The sequence below is a fragment of the Eucyclogobius newberryi genome, unplaced genomic scaffold (genome assembly GCF_026437365.1).
Source record: "Eucyclogobius newberryi isolate DKJ021-1_F unplaced genomic scaffold, fEucNew1.0.hap1 SCAF_20, whole genome shotgun sequence".
NCBI lineage: Eukaryota > Metazoa > Chordata > Actinopteri > Gobiiformes > Gobiidae > Eucyclogobius > Eucyclogobius newberryi.
In genome coordinates, this window is record NW_027315835.1 from 30,507,354 (window position 1) to 30,528,193 (window position 20,840).

The window sequence follows — 20,840 nt, forward strand, 5'->3', positions numbered from 1 at the left end:
AAGTTGCTTGCCATTGGCCTTATGGGTGGTTTTACACAAACTCACTTATGAAAGCCCTTAGAGCCCCATTGATGTTGTGAAACTCCAAGCATTCAATGATCCAAGTGTGTGGCATAGAGTCATATGCTTTCTTGTAATCAATCCAGGCAGTGCTCAGGTTGGTGTGGCGGGTTCTACAGTCCTGTGCGACTGTTCTGTCTACCAGGAGCTGTTTGGCACTTCTGGTATTTTTGCAGATGCCTTTCTGAGCAGTGCTCATGTATTGATCCATGTGCCCACTTATCTTAGCAGCCATTATGCCCGACAGGAGCTTCCACGTCGGAAAGGACAGTACCCTTTGAGGGATCCTTCTGGATCAGGATCGTACACCCTTCAGTTAGCTATTCAGGCATGTCATTCATTTCCATCATTGCTTTGAGTGCCCTCATGGTAGAAAAAAGCTATATAAATGTGAACGTTTACCATTTTTTTTGTTTTCACTGAATGTTCCCTTCCCTTCGCACATGCGCAGTTCGAGTAGTGATACCAATAGAGTCACACCTGTGACCCTGGATGGCGCTCCGGAAGTAATATATTCCCCTGTTATCCCTCGCTCCGTTCTCAGAATTTTCTCGCAAAAATGCAAGGATTCGGAGTGAGAGCGCCTCATATGTTACATATGTAACCATAGTTACATATGTAACTTTCGTTCTATTTCCTCCCTACTTACCGCCGGAAGGGTGGTGCTGAAGCACTGAATGACATAATACCAACTATGTCACAGAGAATCCCAAGCACATACCTCACTGAGAAGAACCCAAGGAGGATGTGGACCACACCAAGAGGATGTGGAGTAGCCACACTGACGTTGTTGTCCAGCCCATCTCAACAGATCGCGAGACACCTTGAATAGCCGAGCTGATCTGACACCTCCCTGATGGTTGAAGTGATAAACCGTGAGAGCCAGATGAACAGCTCCAAAACATTGATGTGGTTCAAGCGATCCCTCTGAGACCAAACTCCCTGAAGCATCCTGCGCTGCCACACCGCGCCCCATCCTTTGGGGCAGGAGTCGGTGGTAACCACCTCCCTGCGACACACCACCAAGCCCATGGGGACCCCATCTGACAAGTACTGCCTGTCCCTCCATGGGGGCAGAGGACGCAATGACAGGAGACCGAGGGGCACAATGGGCATGACAGAGGTCAGCTTCCCCACAAGTTGAAGAAACGGGACAGGTGGCCTAAGCAGGTGGCCTAAAACTGGGGCCAGCAGTCTGGCGCCTCACGAACCAAGGGGATGGCCCAGCTCTGTTGAGGCCAGAAAATTGCTGTCTGGTCTGTTGAGCGAGAACAGTTCGTTCCAATGCTTCCACAGCAGCGGAGCCAAACAACTCCACCGGCTGCACTGCAGAGGGTCCTACCCCTCAGTGAGGGGGGACTGAGCAGCCCAAATCTGCCGATGGGCTTGAACAAGGTTAGACATAACTCTGCCAAGTTCCTTCATCATGTGCGCTGTATCACAAAAAATATTAGCAGCAGGGAGGAAGAGAGGGCAAGCATCAGGTGAGCCAGTGAATTGCCTAAGCGACCAGCCCGCACATCAGAATTATACACCTTGGTTACCAATTCGTCAGTCACCAGACATTGAGACTCAGGACATCTAACCCTCCGGCATAAGGCTTCCTCAGGTGAGACAATGAGAAAAGAAATAGCAGGTTCGACATGGCATACGATCCAGACCGGCTACCGATACATAGCGGCATAATCCGCTGTCCATCTGACGAGAGCCTCAAAAAAGCGCTTGGATCTTTCCAATAGGCATGCATCTTTTTTTAAAAACTCATTGACTTCATTGCTTCCAATTCAGCAGAAAACTGTTCCACTCTGAATGTAAGGCCTCGGTAGGAGCCAAAACCGGGGTTTTCACCAATTAGGGCAAACACAGCAATGGCAGCACCTGTTAAATGACAGACAATCCAATTAAGGCTCCGTTCGCCAGAACAGTAAAGTTAGCAGTGTACACTCAGTAAACTAAGGGCTCTTTAAACCCAGAGAAAAAACTACACTAAACGTTCAGTACCTCTAACAACAAAGCTTATTGAAGAGGACTATGAGCTTTAAATAATGGGAGAGGGGCGCAGAAGCTACCACCACCAGACAGGAAAAACACAAACCAAAAAAACCCCAACACTGTTAGCAATAGCACAGCGTGTCAAAGATGGCCAAATGTACCTGGAATGATGGGAGAGGATGCGCGAACGCTGCCCCTTCATCAACCAGGAAAAACGCAAAAACAAAATGTTCGTCAATTTATGAAAATAAAAATATTTAAATGGGGGGGGAAAGGTCATTAAGAAGGCAAGCATTGAACCTCCATAGTGTGTCTTTCCTCTAAATCTACAGAAATGTAGATAGGAGCATGATCACTTTAGTCTATTGTGCCAATATCTACTTCAGTGATTTTAGATCAGTCTTTATTGAGAACCGACAAAGCACTTCTATGAAGACGTGTTCTAATCAGCTAAAATAGGCCAAAGTACACCTGTTGGCATTGCCATGTTTGCTTGGATTCTTCCTTTTAACTTAACTTAACTTAACTTAACCCTAACCAACTTACAAAGTGATTTGTCAGCCCCATAGCAGCTGGCTCAAACCAAACAGCAAGAGCCTATCCAGATGGCTTCTCTAGAGATTTTGAAACAAATATTATCAGAATTCATCTGGCTGGCCAGGTTAATATATTGGCACTCTACTTTGGCCAAACTAACTTCAAACTAGCTTCAGGACAGAAGGGACAGCCCTTTATGCAGTTCAAATTCTAGATCCAAGGACATTATAAAAAAAAAAAAAAAGCAGCAACACACTCACTGTTTTCTAGAAAGATTTGCTAAAACTGGAGTAAATTAAACAAAATAAAAAAAAACACGTGTGAATTAAATCCAGCTTGTAAAGGTCACAGGTGCAGTGTGAGCAGTGTAGGCAATTAAACATATGCAAGTTGAGTGTGTAAAACCAGATTGATATTCTGACATCAAGTCATATGGGTGCAGCAAGCTTTTCTAATGCCACATCCACAAAATTTTTCATGAAATGTTCCACAATAGGGTATTGAATTGTCTTGGAATTATTATATATCATATATAAGTGTTGTCATTAAAAAAAAAAAAAAACATGCATCCATCCATCTTATACCGCTTATCCAGGGCCGGGTCGCGGGGGCAGCAGTCTAATCAGGGACTCCTAGACTTCCTTCTCCCTTGACACTTCCTCCAGCTCCTCCGGGGGGATCCCGAGGCGTTCCCAGGCCAGCCGAGAGACATAGTCCCTCTTCCCCAGGGCCTCTTCCTGGTGGGACATGCCCGAAACACCTCCCCAGGGAGGCGCCTAGGAGGCATCCGGAACAGATACTTGAGCCACCTCAGCTGGAGGAGCAGCAGCTCTACTCCGAGCTCCCCCCATGTGGCCGAGCTCCTCACCCTATCTCTAAGGGAGCGCCCAGCCACCCGGCGGAGGAAACTCATTTCAACCGCTTGTATCCGCAATCTTGTCCTTTCGGTCCTTACCCAAAGCTCATGACCATAGGTGAGGTCAGAACGTGGAGTGAGCTTTGCCTTTCGACTCAGCTCCTTCATCACCACAACAGTCCGATGCAGCAACTGCATCACTGCAGCCGCTGCTGCACCGACCCAACTGTCAATCTCACGCTCCATACTTCCGTCACTCCTGAACAAGACCCCGAGATACTTGAACTCCTCCACTTGGGGCAAGGACCCCCCACCCACCTGGAGAGAACAAGACACCTTTTTCTGGTTGAGAACCATGGCCTCGGATTTGGAGGTGCTGATTCTCATCCCAGACGCTTCACACTCGACTTTAAAACGTCCCAGTGCAGCTGCAGGTCCGGGTTTGATGGAGCCATCAGGACAACATCGTCTGCAAACAGCAGAGATGAGATCCTGTGGTCCCCAAACCGGACACCCTCCGACCCTAAAAACATGCATTCTTACTGTAAACAGGGAACATTCAAACCAAAGCAATAACATCTCTTGCTAAAAAGTAACATAGTGCACCTTAAACATCTTTATATATTGCCCTGTGGATGTACATACATACATACATACATACACACACACACACACATAAATTGTACATACACTGTACATGTGTGGTGCTGTGTGTCTGTGTGTGTGTCTTACCTGTGGCTCGGTGCTGCTCTTGTGGACTCCACTGTTGTGTTCTTGAAGCAATGGGCTGCCTCCAGAGTGAAAGCCGTTCACTTCACACACAAACACACACACATAGACTAGCTTTACTACTTTTTGGGACATTATACTGACTTACATTCAATTCTTGGAGACGATCGGATCCTAAACTAACCTAACATAGTTCAAAAAGACAAGAGTGTATTTTGGAGCTATGAAACTGGATCACTTGGGTGAAGAAGAAACTTAGTGCACCAGCTGGTCACAATAAATCGGAAAGTTACGACCAACTTATAGCTCAATTTATCAATTCAAATCTATTTATAGGGCACAATTCGTACAAAGTGCATTTCAAAGTGCTTTACAACGTTGAAGACACAAACAAACACAACAGTGTAAGTCAATAAATAAATAAAAACATATAAAAACATTAACATGGAATTTAAAATATTAAAAACCAGGTAAAAGTATTTCAGTCATAGGCGCAGCTAAACTAAACAGTCTTTAGCTTAGATTTTAACACAGCCGGGGCGGGGCCTGTCTCACACCACCCTCGGGAAAGCTATTCCAGACGTTTGCCCCATAGAACTGTATTGCAGATTCCCCTGTCTGGACTTTGCTCTGGCACCAGCAGGAGGCCGGTCCCTGAGGTCCCTCAGAGTTTGAGATGGTTCATATGGCACTAACATGTTCGAGATGTATTTTGGTGCAAGGCCATGGAGACACTTGTGCACAAGCAAAGCTGTTTTAAAGTTTATTCTCTGAGCCACATGGGGCAGTGCAGAGACCTGAGAACAGGGTCAGCACTAGATCATACACTCATAACTCACAGAAGTACAGCTCAGGCAATAATTTTCTCTCTAAAAAGCTTTTTTTCATTGCATTACAGTCTGTTCCACTTCACACGTAGTATTAACCCCTCGGTTAACCCCTAACCCTAAACCCTAAACCCTAACCCTAACCCTAAACCCTAACCCTTAACCCTTAACCCTAAACCCTAGCCCTTAACCCTAACCTTTTGTAGTAGTTAGAAGACGATGGGGGAAAATGTAACAAACTAGACTAATCTACAAGTTAAAAAAGTTAAACACGAAAAAAAATAAAGGTCAAACCCAAAATCTCCAGCATGGCCCACAGTGGTTCTAACTGTTGTGCCAACAGATTTATTTTCAGCTGCAAGACAGAAAATATACCTCGCATGTGATCTGCCCGCCACGAGGGCCGCCATTTTGGATTCTGTAACTTCCAAATTTGTCACTTCCGTGAGTTATGAGTGTATGATCTAGTGCTGTCCCTGAGAACAGATCTATTGTGATGTACTTCCTGGTTCTAGTCAGGACCCAAGCAGCAGCGTTCTGGATGTACTGCAGCTGTTTTACAGCTCGTTTGAAGAGGCCAGAGAGCGGCCGTTACAGTCGAATGTACTGGAGACAAAAGTGTGGATAAGTCTCAGTCTTAGACACTATACTTAAAAATTTGGCAATGTTTTTTAGATGTTAAAAAGCTGCTGATGTTATTGATTTGACGTAGCTGTTAAAATTCAAGTCTGAGTCCATTATCACCCCCAGCTTTGAACTAGTTTTTAGGTTTTATAGCAAAACTCTGGAGGTGCCTGCTAACACTTTCTCTTTGTTTCTGTGGCCGAAGACGATGATTTCAGTCTTATCTGAGTTCAGCTGGAGAAAGTTTTTTTGCATCCACACACTGATCTGTTGGATGCAGTGACAGTGAATGTAGCGGTTGAACAGAAGGGGACCCAGGACTGACCCTTGGAGCACCCCACAGATCAAAGGCATGTGGTCTGAGACACAGTTACCAATATCAACAAAGTACTTCCTGTCTTCCAGATAGAACCTTAATCAGTTTAGGGCGGGGCCAGTGATGCCCACCCAGTCCTCTTGTCTCTGTAATGGCCGTTCCACACTGCCGCGGCCGAAGCGTCCAGTTTACATTCAAAGTCTATGGTAAACGCGCGTCGAGCGCGTAGTGCGTTTTTCGCGGCGCAATTTCTTAGTTTTTGCGGGGCGATTGGTGCGTTTTTTTACGCTCTCGACGCTTTGAGCGCGCGTATGAGCCGGCCAAGGCGACGAAAGCGGCTACGCGTTCAGATATGTTGAGGTCTCTGGCAGCTGAAGCGTAGCAGCCGCCGCAGCAGCCAATCAGAGCTGACGCTCCAGTGACGTACGTACGTATTGCCCCTCGCATTTCCGGTATTCCCCGTGGAATTCCCCAAGAAGCGCCACTTTTTCCTTGCTCGTCAACAATGGCAGACGAACGATTGATTGTGGCCGTGTGGGAGAAAGGAGCTGTACGATGTGTTCACGGTGGAATACAGAGACCGGCGCCTCCGTGTGAGGGTTTTGAAAACCAAATACGTGAAAACTACACACTCGATATCCACCATTTTACACAATGAAAGGCCACACCGTCATCAACTCCACTGCTCATGCGACAACACCTCTACTGCGCATGTGCGCAGAGAGCTCGAGCGCGCCGTATGCGCGCCTGTGTACAGTGGCTGGGACGTCGATAGCGGGCGTCCGGTGCATAAACCTTTAAATGTACAAGCGCTCAAATTCTGCGTTGGGCGCGATTAGGCCGTGGCGGTCTGTATGAGTCTTAAGAGGATCCCATGATTGACAGTGTCAAAAGCAGCACTCAGATCTAACAGAATTAAGACTGAGCTGTTCAGGAGGATGTCATTTGTCACCTTGACAAGAGCAGTCTCAGTGCTGTGATGAGGTCTAAAACCTGACTGAAAATACATTCCCAAATATATTGGAAATGTTCCAGATTGAAGCGACATGTTAACTATGTGAGTGAGTGTAGCTAACAAACTGTTCAGCACAGACTTTAGAAATCTGGAGGATCACAAATGGAGGCAGCATGTAGATGAACTCAGACTGGTGATGATCTCATGGACAGTTTTGTCAGTTACAGGTGCAAAGTGAGTCAGCTCGAAGTGTCTAGGTGGTTTTAGGGTTATTATTTGTGTTGTGAAATGTATAACAAGTTTAATACCTTGAACTTCGCCATTAAAGAATAGTGCAAATAATGCACTTGGATGTGGAAATTAATTCTAACAGCAGCTGAGCTAGAGGGTTTATCAATCTGTTCACCGTGGCAAACAGGACAAGCAAGTTGTCAAAATGAGGTTGTACAACTTCTCTTTTTAAATCTCTTTTTTGGACCTTTAGCTTTAACTTGTGCTATTTCCACTTGGCCCGGTAGCACTCCCTTTATAATAGATATATATATTTTTTAAAAATCTCTTCTCACCTAAGGACGGTCACCTGTTGTGACGGACATGAAGACAGATGAGTACCTTGTGGAAGCGAGTTTTTGTGTCTCTGCGATGTCTTGGGCGTCCCGGGCACAGACGATGGCCGCTCCCATGTGGTTTCTGAAAGAGAGAGAGAGTAAGAGAGAGAGAATGAGCGAGGGGAGACGACAGAAGGTTGTCAGTGACTGTAATGTTGAAAACTGGGTCTTTAAAACAAGCAGGACATCATGTCTGAGTATTGTCTTCAAAATGTAAATGTATTTACAAAAAGAAAAGAATAACAGTATCATAGAGGCTCTATCACAGGGGTGAGGGCTGCATTTTCAAACTTATATGAAGCAGAGGGCCACAAACAACCCGACAATGAAGTGAACCATTCAAAATTTTGCATGTGACATAGTTTCAATGAGCCTCCACACCTTTGATAAGACTTGGAACATTAATATTGGATTGGTATAATATAAACATGTTTGAATTTTTCAAATTTTACAGTATAAAGTACAACTTTTTGTTGTTTGGGCCAAATTCGCAGAAAGCTTGGGGGCCGCATTTGTCCCCCGGGCCAAAGTTTGGACACCCCTGCTTTTTCTTTTTGTTTTATGTATTAAAATACAATCTTTTCCCCCCGTACAGATACTTTATTGTCAATGCAGCTTTTGGAAAAGAGAGTGTAGTGTGCTGTCATCACAATATCAGAATTATGTATTTGGAGCTATGCAAAGGGAAGAAACTACAGGGTGTTAATAACCCAAATTCAGGTCTCACTAAAACAAATGAGCCTCTTAGTAGAGTTGCTGCAGTTTTACATGCGCAAACTTCGGCAGCAGCCGAGCGGGTGTGTCCATCTAGCCCGTCACCATAAGTTATTCAGTTATTCACAACTTTAAGAAAAAAAAGGCTATTCAGCTATTCGGTTTGAAATGAATATTGCAACTCCCCTCCTGTGTTTGATGATCAATAACATGATTTTTATATCAAAATTGTGTTCGTTTTTAATGTTCTATATCTCTTAAATGTGTTCCTTGTAAATATATAATGTCTATTTTTTCTTTTCTCATTTGTGTCAGTGTAATCCCTCATTCATCCAGGAGTGTTCCATTGTAGAAAAATATTTAGTTTTAGTCATCTGGACTCTGTTTTTAGAAAAACAAGATGTTTCGACTCTAATCCAAGAGTCATTCTCAATCTGCAGATCTAGTCTGAGAATTTGGATACTTATCCTACTCTGAGTAAGCCCTGCCCACCGGGCAGAGCCTCCTGATAACAGCCAGTCATGTTTTGTTTTGGTTACACTGTGAATTTCCCCTGAAAACTTCATAACAGCCCTGTAATGGGCCATCAAAGTCCTATTGTCGCCTGTAACTCCCTCATCACTGAGTTCAGTTGTATAGCCTCAACTCTGTTTTTAGAGAAACAAAAAGTTTCGACTCTCATCCAAGAGTCATTCTCAATCTGTGAATGGAGACTTGGAACTCAGGTTTTATATCCTACTGTATGTAAGCCCAGCCCACCGGGTGGGACCTCCTGATAAAGGAAGTTTTTGGTTTCACTTGAGAATACTCTTCTTTGATTTCTAACGGCCCTGTAATAAGTATCTGAGTTCTCAGACTAGATCCGCAGATTGAGAATTAATTGTGTCCAGATGACCACAACTTTTCTCATTTGTGTTAATACGTTTGATTGTTTGTGCCATATGTGCACATGTGTCGCGACACTTGACAACCGACGCTTTACGGCAAATACACTATATATTGGAGTGTGACCACCTGCATGAGATATGTAATCAAACCTGTGAGTGACAAGGATTACCTCGTGTTTGCCTGTGTTCTGGAATAAACACGTTTACAGCTAAACTACCGCTCTCATTTTACATGGTGTCAGGAGTGACCCGGACTGGACGATTGTCGTGCAATCGTCCATCGTGCAATGGCAAAATTTAATCCACCCATGGGCGATGAAGCCGTGGACATTTTCAAGTCATTCACGTTCGCTGCAGACAGGGACCGTGATGACTTAAGGATTTTATTGGCAAAATATGACGAATACTTCTTTCCGCAGAGGAACGTGATATACGAGAGAGCGTGTTTTCACCAGCGCGTCCAGCAGCCCGGCGAGAAAGCGGAGAGCTTTATACGAGCATTGTACGAGCTCTCGGATCATTGCGAGTTCGGAGCCGCCAGAGAGGAGCATATCCGCGACCGGATCGTGGTGGGAATCTTAGACAAAGACATCTCACTAAACTGCAGCTGATGTCGGATCTCACGTTAGCACTCACAATCCAGAGTGTGAGGCAGTCCGAGGAGGTCGCGGCTCAGATAAGTCTGCAAGGAGACGCAGCAGCGGCTGTGCAGGAGGTGCGGCTGAGATAAGTCTGCAAGGAGACGCAGCAGTGGCTGTACAGGAGGTCGCGGCTCAGATAAGTCTGCAAGGAGACGCAGCAGCGGCTGTACAGGAGGTGCGGCTCAGATAAGTCTGCAAGGAGACACAGTAGCGGCTGTACAGGAGGTGCGGCGCAAAGGCAAATGCACGACGTGGAAAACACCACACAAGCAAGGCAAGTCAAATATGGGCAGAAGATGGGGTGATTCAGACAGAAAGTGTGGCAGATGTGGGAAAACGGCTCATAAATCAGATGAAAAGTGCCCAGCTTCAAAAGCCACATGTCATTGTCACAAGATGGGACATTGGGCCAGAGTGTGTCGTAGTGGCAGGTCAGTAAATGAAGTCACAGAGAATGAAACTACAGGACAAACTTCCTACTTTCTGGGCTCAGTCAGCACCCCTAAAGACAAAAATGAGTGGACTGTATTTCTACATGTGGATTCTGTCCCGGTTGAATTTAAAATCGACACAGGTGCAGATGTAAATGTAATGAATGAAGACACTTTCCACACAGTGGCCCCTGGAATAGTACTGCAGCCATCTGATCTTCCCCTGGACAGCCAGGTGGAGAATTAATGTGTCTTGGTTGTTTTGATGTGACTATAAATTATAAAAGCAAACATTATGCATCAAAAATGTATGTGGTCCGTGGACACAGAGTAAACAATCTACTCAGCCGCTCCCTGTCAGTCAAAATTAACCTTGTGAGGAGAGTAGATGCAGTCTCATTGAAGGAGGGACAGCCTTATGGGGAACATGGCACTTTAAACACTGAACCAGTTAAGATCCTGTTAAGAAAGGATGCTGTGCCATAGGCTTTACACACTGGACGCCGTGTGCCATTTCCAATGCTACAAAAGGTCAAAGACAAAATACTTAGAATGGAACAAAATGGCGTAATAGAACGTGTCACTCAACCATTGAATGGTGCGCTCCAATGGTCCCGGTTTTAAAGAAACACACGGGCAAAGCGACAATCTGCGTGGACCTCACAAAACTCAACAAGTCAGTGAAAAGAGAGCCAACGTCCGATGAAATAACCTCAAAATTAAGTGGTGCAACAGTGTTCTCATCTCTCGATGCGGCGAGTGGATTCTGGCAGATTCCCCTGCATGAGGACAGCTGTAAACTAACTAACAACTAACAACATTCATAACACCATTTGGCAGGCATTGCTTCAAAAGGAGACCTTTGGGCATAACAAGTGCACCGGAAATCTTCCAGCGGAAAATGCTAGAGACTCTGGAAGGTTTGCCGGGTGTGGAGGTTTTCATGGACAACATCTTGGTATTTGGGGCCACTATGAAAGAACACGACGCTCGTCTAAACGAAGTGTTACATCGCGTTGACACAGCTGGCCTAAAGCTCAACAAAGAAAAGTGCTCCTTGAAGCAGAGTGAACTGCGGTTCCTGGGTCATCTGATTGACCACTCTGGGGTGAGACCAGACCCTGAAAAAGTTGAGGCCATTAGCCAGCTGCCGCCACCACAGGACATCCAAGAGCTGAAGAGAGTGCTCGGCAGGGTCAACTACCTGGGCAAGTACATTTCGGCACTTGCCACTATTGGTCAGCCACTGTATGATTTGTTAAAGACTAAGAACGCTTGGACCTGGGGTCCCTCACAGCAGTCATCTTTTGAGGACATCAAAAGCATGCTAACAACAGCACCAGTCCTTGCATTTTATGACATTGCTAAGCCAACTACTGTGTCCGCAGATGCAAGCAGCTACGGGTTGGGGGCGGTGCTACTTCAACTCCATGGGGAAATGTGGAAACCAGTCGCCTTCTGCTCCCGACGTCTCACTGAAGCTGAAACTCGCTATGCTCAGATAGAGAAAGAGTGTTTAGCCAGTGTTTGGGCTTGTGAAAAGTGTGTGGCTTCGATCATTTTAGGCTAGAGACAGATCACAGAGCGTTAGTGCCTCTCATCAACAGTCAGAGCTTGGATAATGTTCCACTGAGATGTCAGCGCCTTTTAATGCGGCTCATGAGGTACAAACCAGAGGCTGTTCATGTGCCAGGTAAATCTCTTGCTGTTGCAGAAGTAGCCCACAATCATATACAAAAGAGCAAATCGGGTTAGCCTAACCCTTACAAAGTGCAGAGACAGGGAAAACTCCTCTGTTTGGTGGCCGGGACTCTCTGCCAGGAGCAGAGGCACCTGCCAGGAGCAGAGGCACACCCAGCAGAGGGAGCCACTCATCTCAACACCGTTGCCAGATCGACCTTGGAAAAGAATAGGACTGGATCTACAACAAAACCAACTACCTGGTAGTATCTGACTACTACTCATGTTTTTTGGAAATTCTGCAACTACCTTCTACCACAAGCTTTCAGGTAATACAAAGACTGAAATGCACTTTTGCCCGATATGGGATCCTGATGAGGTGGTGAGTGACAATGGACCTCAGTTTTCCAGCGCGGAGTTCAGAGAGTTATCACGGACTTTAAACATATCACATCCAGTCCTCACAACCCTCAGGGAAATGGCCGCACAGAAAGAGCAGTGCAAACCACAAAGAAAATCCTCAGGCAGGAGGATCCGCTCATTGCTCTCATGTGCTACAGGTCAACTCCTTGTGCCACCACCGGAGTCAGTCCAGCTGAGCTTCTCATGGTAAGGAAAATCAGAACAACTCTCCCACACTGGTGAAGAATCTTCAACCAAAGTGGCCCAACAAAAAGACTGTCATGCAGAAAGATGCCACAGAAAAGGCCAAACAAGCTTTCTACTTCGACCGTCGCCATGGGGCCAGACCACTTCCTCCACTGCGTCTAGGAGATGCTGTAGTCGCTAAGCTGGATCAGGAAAAGACTTGGGTGACGCCCGCAGTTGTTTCAGGGGAGACCATTACTCCAAGGTCTTACCTTGTCCAAACTCCACAAGGAGCAGTGTTCCGTCGTAACCGTCGCCATCTTTGTGTGAATAACTCTTCACCATCTGACACTGTTCCTCTTCCTGCATCAGCTGAGAGTGGAGCCATTGAGCCTGCTGCGATTGAGCCTGCTCCGTCCACTGGCTCCTCCGCTCAAGAGATATATCCTCTGTGGCTACTCAAATTGACACACGCCCATCGGAGGTCTGGACGTGTGTGTAGACCAGTTAAGAGGCTGAATTTATAGCTTCTATGTGTGTATTTTTCACAATATGGCTTTTGGGGGAATATATATATATGTAAAAATAAAAAAAGACATTGTATGCACTTTTCCAAACATTTACAGTGTTTGTTTAGTTATTGTTTAAGACACATTTACAGTGTTTGTGCAGTTATTGTTTAAGACACATTTACAGTATTTGTGCAGTTATTGTTTTAGACCCTATGTTGTCTGCTAATATGAGTAAGCTGAAATAAGCTGTTTATTGTATTTTTGGTTTGAGGAGTTTACATAAAAGGGGAAAATTGACAACGGACGCTTTACGGCAAATACACTATATATCGGAGTGTGACCACCTGCATGTGATATGTAATCAAACCTGTGTGTGACAAGGATGACCTTGTGCTGCCTGTGTTCTGGAATAAACATGTTTACAACTAAACTACCGTTCGTCATTTTACAGTTTGATTTTTTGATTAAGTTCACTATTCCGTTTACATTAAAGGATTCTACTTGTAACTTCTTCAATGCCATTGAGTTGATTGTGTTGATTGTGTTGATTTTACTATTTTACTAATGCTACCAAACTCTCTGGCAAACAAAAGACACGAACATAAGAACTACATAAAAATGAAACAGAAGAAAATAAATAGAAACACAAAAAGGACTCTTTGGCTTGTGGCACTCCTAAGACGGTTGACAGAAATTTGCAGGCCAAGCTCAGCACAGCTTGTGCTGTCACAGAGGCATAAATCCGGGGCTGGGAGGAATTCCCAATTCGTCCCACACCTCAAGAGGAGGAAGTAGTGCTTGACCAACACCGTTTATGGTGCGGGTGGAGACTTGTTGACTTTGACTGGGGATATTGTCAGACGGTGGAAGGAATACTTTGAGGAACTCATCAATCCCACTGTCACGTCCATCACCAAAGCTGAGGTTTCTCAGTGGCAGGGCTTTGGGGGGGATGAGAAGCACCCCGAGTACTTCAAGTCTCTGGATGTTGTAAGACGCTATTTTCTGACACGTCTCTGTGACATCCTGTGGTGGTCGGGGACAGAGCCTCTGGACTGGCAGACCGGAATGGTGGTCACTCTGTTCAAAAAGAGGGACCAGAGGGTGTGTTCCAACTACTGTACAGAGGGATCAAACTCCTCAGCTTCCCTAGTAAGGTATACTCCAGGGTACTGGAGAAGAGAATCCGATCAATTGTAAAACTTCGGATTCAGGAGAAGCAGTGTGGTTTTTGTCCTGGTCGTGGAACACTGGACCGGCTCTATACTCTCCATCGGGTGCTCGAGGGTTCATGGTGTTTGCTCAGCCAGACTACATGTACTTTGTAGATCTGGAGTAGGCTTTTGATGGTGTACTTCATGGTGTCCTTTGGGGGAGTCGTCCAGGAATATAGGGGTCTGAGGCCCTTTGCTCAGGGTTGTCCAGTCCCTGTATGACTGGAGCAGGAGCATTGTTTGGATTGCTAGTAGTAAGTCTAACCTTTTGCCAGTGCATGTTGGACTCCGCCAGGGCGGCCATTGGTCATTGGTTCTGTTCATTGTTTTTATGGACAGAATTTTTAGGCTTAATCACGGGTCGGAAAGTATCCGGTTTGTGTTCCACAGGGTCTCATCTTTGCTGTTTGCGGATGATGTTGTCCTGATGGCTCTATCAAACCTGGACCTGCAACATGCACTGGGATGGTTGAATATCAGCACCTCCAAATCCGAGGCCATGGTTCTCCACCGGAAAAAGGTTGCTTTCCCCCTCCGAGTGGCTGGAGAGACTTTGTGCTACAGTCCCGATTTGCCCCTACAACACAGCCCCGGATAAGCAGAAGAAGATGGATGGATAGATGAAAAACCAAAAGGTTCATGTCAAAAAAATGCATTGAACCCAAAACCTGATTGAGTAAAAGATAAAAGAAGGCAAGGCTAATGTATTTGTAGAGAACAATTCGTACACAAGGCAATTCAAAGTGCTTCACTCAACAGGATAAAAATCATTAAAATCACACAGACGGACTTCCGGGTATGATGTCAGAGTAAGCAGACTTTTGCGCTGCCGCTGCCAAAGTAAATTGTAAATTGTGTGTCAGCGTGCTCTTACACCCATGGAGAGCTCTTATCCATTAGAACCACAACTCCTACGGACCTAGTTCCAGTTTTAATAGCATCTGCTGCAGAAACAGCTCTTATATTGGCTACCTGGGATTTTCCTCTTTACCGTGAACTCACTACCCAACACACTGGACCAACTGGCATTGCTGATGAGACGAGACATCTCCTGTAGTGTGCTTTACGGAGACGTGGCTCAGCGAATCCGGGACCGGCTTAGAGCTCTCACCGGAAAACTATGCGGCGGTGTAGTCTGTTTCTACACAACGCCTGGTCTTGTGATAGTGATCTCCAAACACTGCTCTCCTGATCTGGAATATCTTTTTATCAACTGCAAACCATTCTACTCTCCACGTGAGTTTGCGTCATTCGTCCTGGCTGCTGTTTACGTTCCGCAGTAAAAGTTCTCACTCAGTGAGGCAAACAGTACGTCTGCCTCAAGACAGAGTGCGAACTTGAGCCCGTGACAGACACCTCCACCCTTTTTGTTTTCTCGTCTTTCAGATCTTAAAGTTGGGTGGAGCAGATTCTATTGGAACAAAATGGCTTGTGCTTTTGTCAAACCATGTTTCAGTTAAAAACTTAATATCAAGTATCGTAATATCAAGATCAAAATAAGAAATTCAATTATTAATAAAGAATGATTTGTTACATAAGGATCGGACATTTAGCACAGCAAGTTTCAGACTAGTTTCAGTGGGAGTTGTTGTATACGAGAAGCATTGGTGAAATTTTGCTCATTGTTGACGAATCTCATATGGTGCGTCTTGTACAATAAAGACCTTACGTCATAAGGCGCTGGTACAGCTGGCAGCCCGGTGTAAACGCTCTCTCTTCTTTCTCACACTTATTATGCTTTATCTCCTATATTTTGTAAATATAGTTAGTATATTTTTTTCTATTTCACTGTACGATAGGGACACGCGCTGGAACTGTTTTTGACTTTTTTCGGCTGGATTTGAGCGTTTTTCGTCGTGTTTTTGTGATGTGAGCTAGCTCCAAGCGAGCCCACCAGCCCCCCCCGCGCCCTCCGGCCGCGCTAAAGTACGGCTTGTCGTCGGTACACGTTTATATACACGTTTATATGAAAGAGGAACTTCACGAACGATCGGGACACGCACTGGAATCGCTTTAAATTAACTTGTTTTGACTTTATTCGGCTGGATTGAGTGTTTTCGTTGTGTCGTAGCGATGTGTGCTGGCTCTGAGTCCCCCGGCTCCGGCCCCGCCCCCCGGCTGGCGCCGTACCGCGTTTACACAAAGGAGGAACTAATGAATCTGCGGAGAACAGTCGTCTTACCCGGATATCGTCACGTTATCCCGGCGGACATCCTAAGGAAAACGCAACGAAGCAGACGGGCTGGACGTAAACTCCGAGAGAAGAGAGGAGAAAACAGGAAGTCGTTTCCCGCCGTAGTCATGGGTAACGTGAGGTCCCTTCAAAATAAAATGACGGAAATAGCGAGCCTCATGCGTCCCAGAGGATTTATAGGGACAGCAGCGTCTTGATTTTCACAGAGACCTGGTTAACAGCAGAAATGCCAGACTCTATTGTAGGTTTGGACAATTTTCATCTGCTGCGGGCGGACAGAACGAGAGAATGCGGGAAGAAAAGAGGTGGAGGTCTGGCGGTGTATGTGAACTCGAGCTGGTGCAAACCCGAACACTGCACAGTGAAGGAGCAGCTATGTAACAAGGATATTGAACTATTGGCTATTGGCACGAGGCCATATTATCTGCCCCGGGAGTTCTCACATGTGATTTTGATCGCAGTCTATGTGGCCCCGTCTGCCAATGCTGAAAATGCTTGTGAAGCACTGCTCTCCTGCACTTGTAGGCTGCAAACATAGCATCCACAGGCTCTCTTCCTCGTCTCTGGTGACTTTAACCACGCTCCTCTCTCTTCTGTTCTACCAACATACACCCAGTATGTTACCTGCCCCACCAGAGAGAATAGAACATTGGACTTGTTTTTTGCCAACACCAAAGAGGCTTATTCCTCTTCCCCCCTCCCTCCCCTGGGCAGCTCGGACCACAACCTTGTACATCTGAGGCCTGTGTATGAACCCATCGTGCGCAGGCAGCCTGTGGTGTCCCGTGAGGTGAGGATGTGGTCTGCTGAGAGCGAGGAGGCTCTGAGGGACTGCTTCAGCACCACTGTCTGGACTGAGCTTTATGACCCACATGGGGAGGACATCAACACCATCACAGAGTGCATCACGGACTACATCAACTTCTGTTTTGAGAACATTGTTCCCTCCCGGAGGGTGCGGTGTTTTCCAAACAACAAGCCATGGATTAACCGTGAACTGAAGGCTCTGCTGAAGGAGAAGAAGAGAGCCTTCAGGTCAGGGTACAAGGAGGAGCTGAGGACTGCGCAGAAGGAGCTGAGGAGGAAGATCAGGCAGGCTGAGGCCGGCTACGAGAGGAGGATGGAGGAGCAGCTGCAGCAAAAGAACATTCAGGGAGTGTGGAGGAGCCTGAAAACCATCTCGGGCTTCAAAATCCCCCCTGCCCAGACAGAGGGGGATCTACAGTGGGTGAATGATTTAAATGCTCACTTCTTGAGGTTTGATCAGTCACCCGCCCCTCCCCCTGCACAGCTGCATGCTCCCTCTTCCACAGCTGGACAATGCCCTGCATCTGTTCCTCTTCGCTTATCTGCCCCGGACCATCAGCTCCCCACTTCGCCTGGACTCACCCATCCCCCCAGCACACGGTCCCCCTGCCAACCACTGACTGTCACAGCAGCACAGGTGAGGAGTGAGCTGAAGAGGATTAAAGTGAGGAAGACAGCAGGACCTGATGGCATCAGCCCCAGGCTCCTTAAGTCCTGCGCAGATGAACTGTGTGGAGTTATGGAGCATGTCTTCAACATGAGCCTGAAGCTGAGGGTGGTACCACAGGTCTGGAAGACCTCCTGTCTGGTACCTGTGCCTAAGACACCGCGCCCCAAAGACCTCAACAGCTTCAGGCCAGTGGCTCTCACGTCCCACCTGATGAAGACACTGGAGCGGCTGGTCCTGGACCACCTCCGCTCCACCGTGAGCTCAGCCATGGACCCGCTGCAGTTTGCATATCGGTCTGGCATCGGAGTGGAGGACGCCGTCATCTCCCTGCTGCACCGCTCTCTCTCTCACCTGGAAAAGCCTGGCAGCTCTGTGAGGATTCTGTTCTTCGATCTTTCCAGCGCCTTCAACACCATCCAGCCGCTGCTCCTGAGGGACAAGCTGGAGACGGCTGGTGTGGAGTATGACCTGGCAGAGTGGATCCTGGAATACCTCACAGACCGACCCCAGTTTGTGAGAGCCCGGAACTGTGTGTCTGACACTCGGACCTGCAGTGTGGGGGCGCCCCAGGGCACTGTCCTCGCGCCCTTTCTCTTCACCCTTTACACTGCAGACTTCAGACATGACACGGACAGCTGTGTCCTGCAGAAGTTCTCTGACGACTCTGCCATCATCGGACTCATCACGGACGACGATGACGTGGAGTACAGAGGACTGGCGCAGGACTTTGTGGACTGGTGTCAGCGGAACCACCTCCTCATCAACGCGGGGAAGACCAATGAGATGGTGGTGGATTTCCGCAGACCCCACCCCACTGCCCCCTCACCAGTGAACATCCAGGGACGGGACATTGAGAGAGTGGACTCATACAAGTACCTGGGTGTTCATCTGAACCACAAACTGGACTGGACTCATAACACAGACGCACTGTACGGGAAGAGCCAGAGTCGGCTCTACCTCCTGAGGAGACTCAGGTCTTTTGGAGTGACAGGGCCACTTCTGAAGACCTTCTACGACTCTGTGGTGGCATCAGCCCTCCTGTACGGTGTGGCCTGCTGGAGCAGCAGCATCACAGAGAGGGAGAGGAGGAAGCTGGACAGAGTCATCAAGAAGTCCAGCTCCGTCCTGGGCTGTGCTCTGGACTCGGTGCAGGAGGTGGGGGACAGGAGGGTCCTGGCTAGATTCACATCTATGCTGGACCATGAGTGTTACCCCCTACAGGACACTCTGTCCCCTGCAGGACACTCTGCAGGACACTCTGTCCCCTGCAGGACACTCTGTCCCCTGCAGGACACTCTGTCCACTCTGGAGAGCAGCTTCAGTGAGAGACTGATCCACCCTCGCTGTGTGAAGGAAAGGTTTCGTAGGTCTTTCCTTCCTGCTGCTGTCAGACTTTATAACAAAAACTGTTAGTACTGAACACTCGCAATACTGACCTAACCTAATACTGATGTGCAATTCTGTCATATGTGCAATTGCTGTTGGAATTCATGTGCAATTCATGTGCAATTACTGTGAAATTCATGTGCAATCTATGTGCTGTCGTGACACATATTCATGTGCAATTACTGTCGTGATCACATGCAATGGTATTTATGTATTTATTTATTTGTCTATGGGTGTTTTCATTTTTTCATTTTATTTATTTATAGGAGATCTTCTACTGAAAGTGTTTTTCAGACTTCCTATAAGTGATCTGTTCTTTTCTACCTCTGTATCTACCTGCGTTGCACCAATGAAATTTCCCCATGTGGGACAATAAAGGAATATCTTATCTTCCTATCTTTGTACTCAAAGTCTCTTTTAACTTTTGCAACCTTCACGATGCGCGCCTTCTTACGGTGGTTGAGAAACTTGATTATCAGACCTTGTGGTTTATCTGTTTCTTGTCTTTGTTGGTCCAAGCGATATGCTCTTTCTATCGTGATGGATGGGCCATAGCTCCAGTACCGGATATAAACTCTGGAATAATCCACTGGAGAAAGCCTTCCGTGTTGGCCCCCTCCTCACCCTCTGGGACCCCCACAAGTCTGAGATAACTCTTGCATGACCTTGGCTCCGAATACAGGATCTTGCCTTTCACTTTTGTGTTCTCACCCAGAAGTTTAACCACCTCAGCTTTCATCTCCCTCAGCTCCTCTACAATGTCCAAAATATGTAGCTCAACTGCTGCGACGTGTGCGCATCCTCCTCCCGCTTTTCCGTCCGCATTATTTTATCTTCAATTTTGGCAAATCGGGGCTCGTTGTTCACCGCTCTGACTTCAGTTCTCAATGACGCCATGTCATGCTACACTTCACGCAACATAAGGGCAACCTGGTACGTCCTCTCTGCCATCTCTCCAGTGAGCAGTAGTTTTAGCATTAAATTTGTTAGCTTGTGGGGAATTCGGTTCAGCGTCTTGCTCCATGATTTGTTGGTGAAAAGGAGATTTTAATGGCAAATATAATCAGCAAGGCGTAAACAGTGTGACTAGTCAGTCTGTGTCATACCCGGAAGTCCCAGATATTTTTTACAGTTCTAAGGTACAGCCCCTTTAATTGGTCAGGTCATGTGACTGCATCATGAGACCACCATCACTATTTATACCAGCTGGCGCTGGTGTAAAGTACCTATGAGAGGTGTGTGTGCTTTCTGTGGTCAGCTGTCATCTTGCATTCAGACTGCATTAAAAAGAGGAAGGATATCCACATGTGCAGCCCACACGATTACCATGGTGACAGAGGGAAACAAACACAACGGGTGAACTTTGGCACAAAGAACATGTCGAGAATGTGTCTTTTTGAGAATGAATGTTTTCGAAATGGGGAACTGCAACTATGCCGAGTTTTGTACTGAAAAAAGAGATTGCTGCTTTAAAGGTGGTCCATGTAACTTTTCTGGTGGAGGTTCATTTGTTCCTGGAATTTTCCAAAGATAAGTATTAAACAAATTTTACTTATTTATTCAATAAAGTGTTGTTATGGCACGAAATTTAGCTTGAACTCCACTTCCACGT

At 46.6% G+C, this 20,840-nt stretch overlaps 1 protein-coding gene across 2 annotated transcripts in view; it reads right to left on the minus strand.

Moving 5' to 3' along the window:
* The window catches only part of LOC140368738 (growth arrest-specific protein 7-like), a 71,084-nt gene that overhangs the window by 38,833 nt on the left and 11,411 nt on the right, over positions 1 to 20,840 (minus strand). For both annotated transcript variants that reach the window (XM_072455793.1, XM_072455794.1), the window contains exons 3-4: positions 7,509 to 7,586; positions 4,178 to 4,257 (exon numbers count right to left, since the gene is read on the minus strand). In XM_072455793.1, coding sequence (XP_072311894.1) covers positions 4,178 to 4,257; positions 7,509 to 7,586 — 158 coding nt within the window. The remainder of the gene's footprint in view (positions 1 to 4,177; positions 4,258 to 7,508; positions 7,587 to 20,840) is intronic.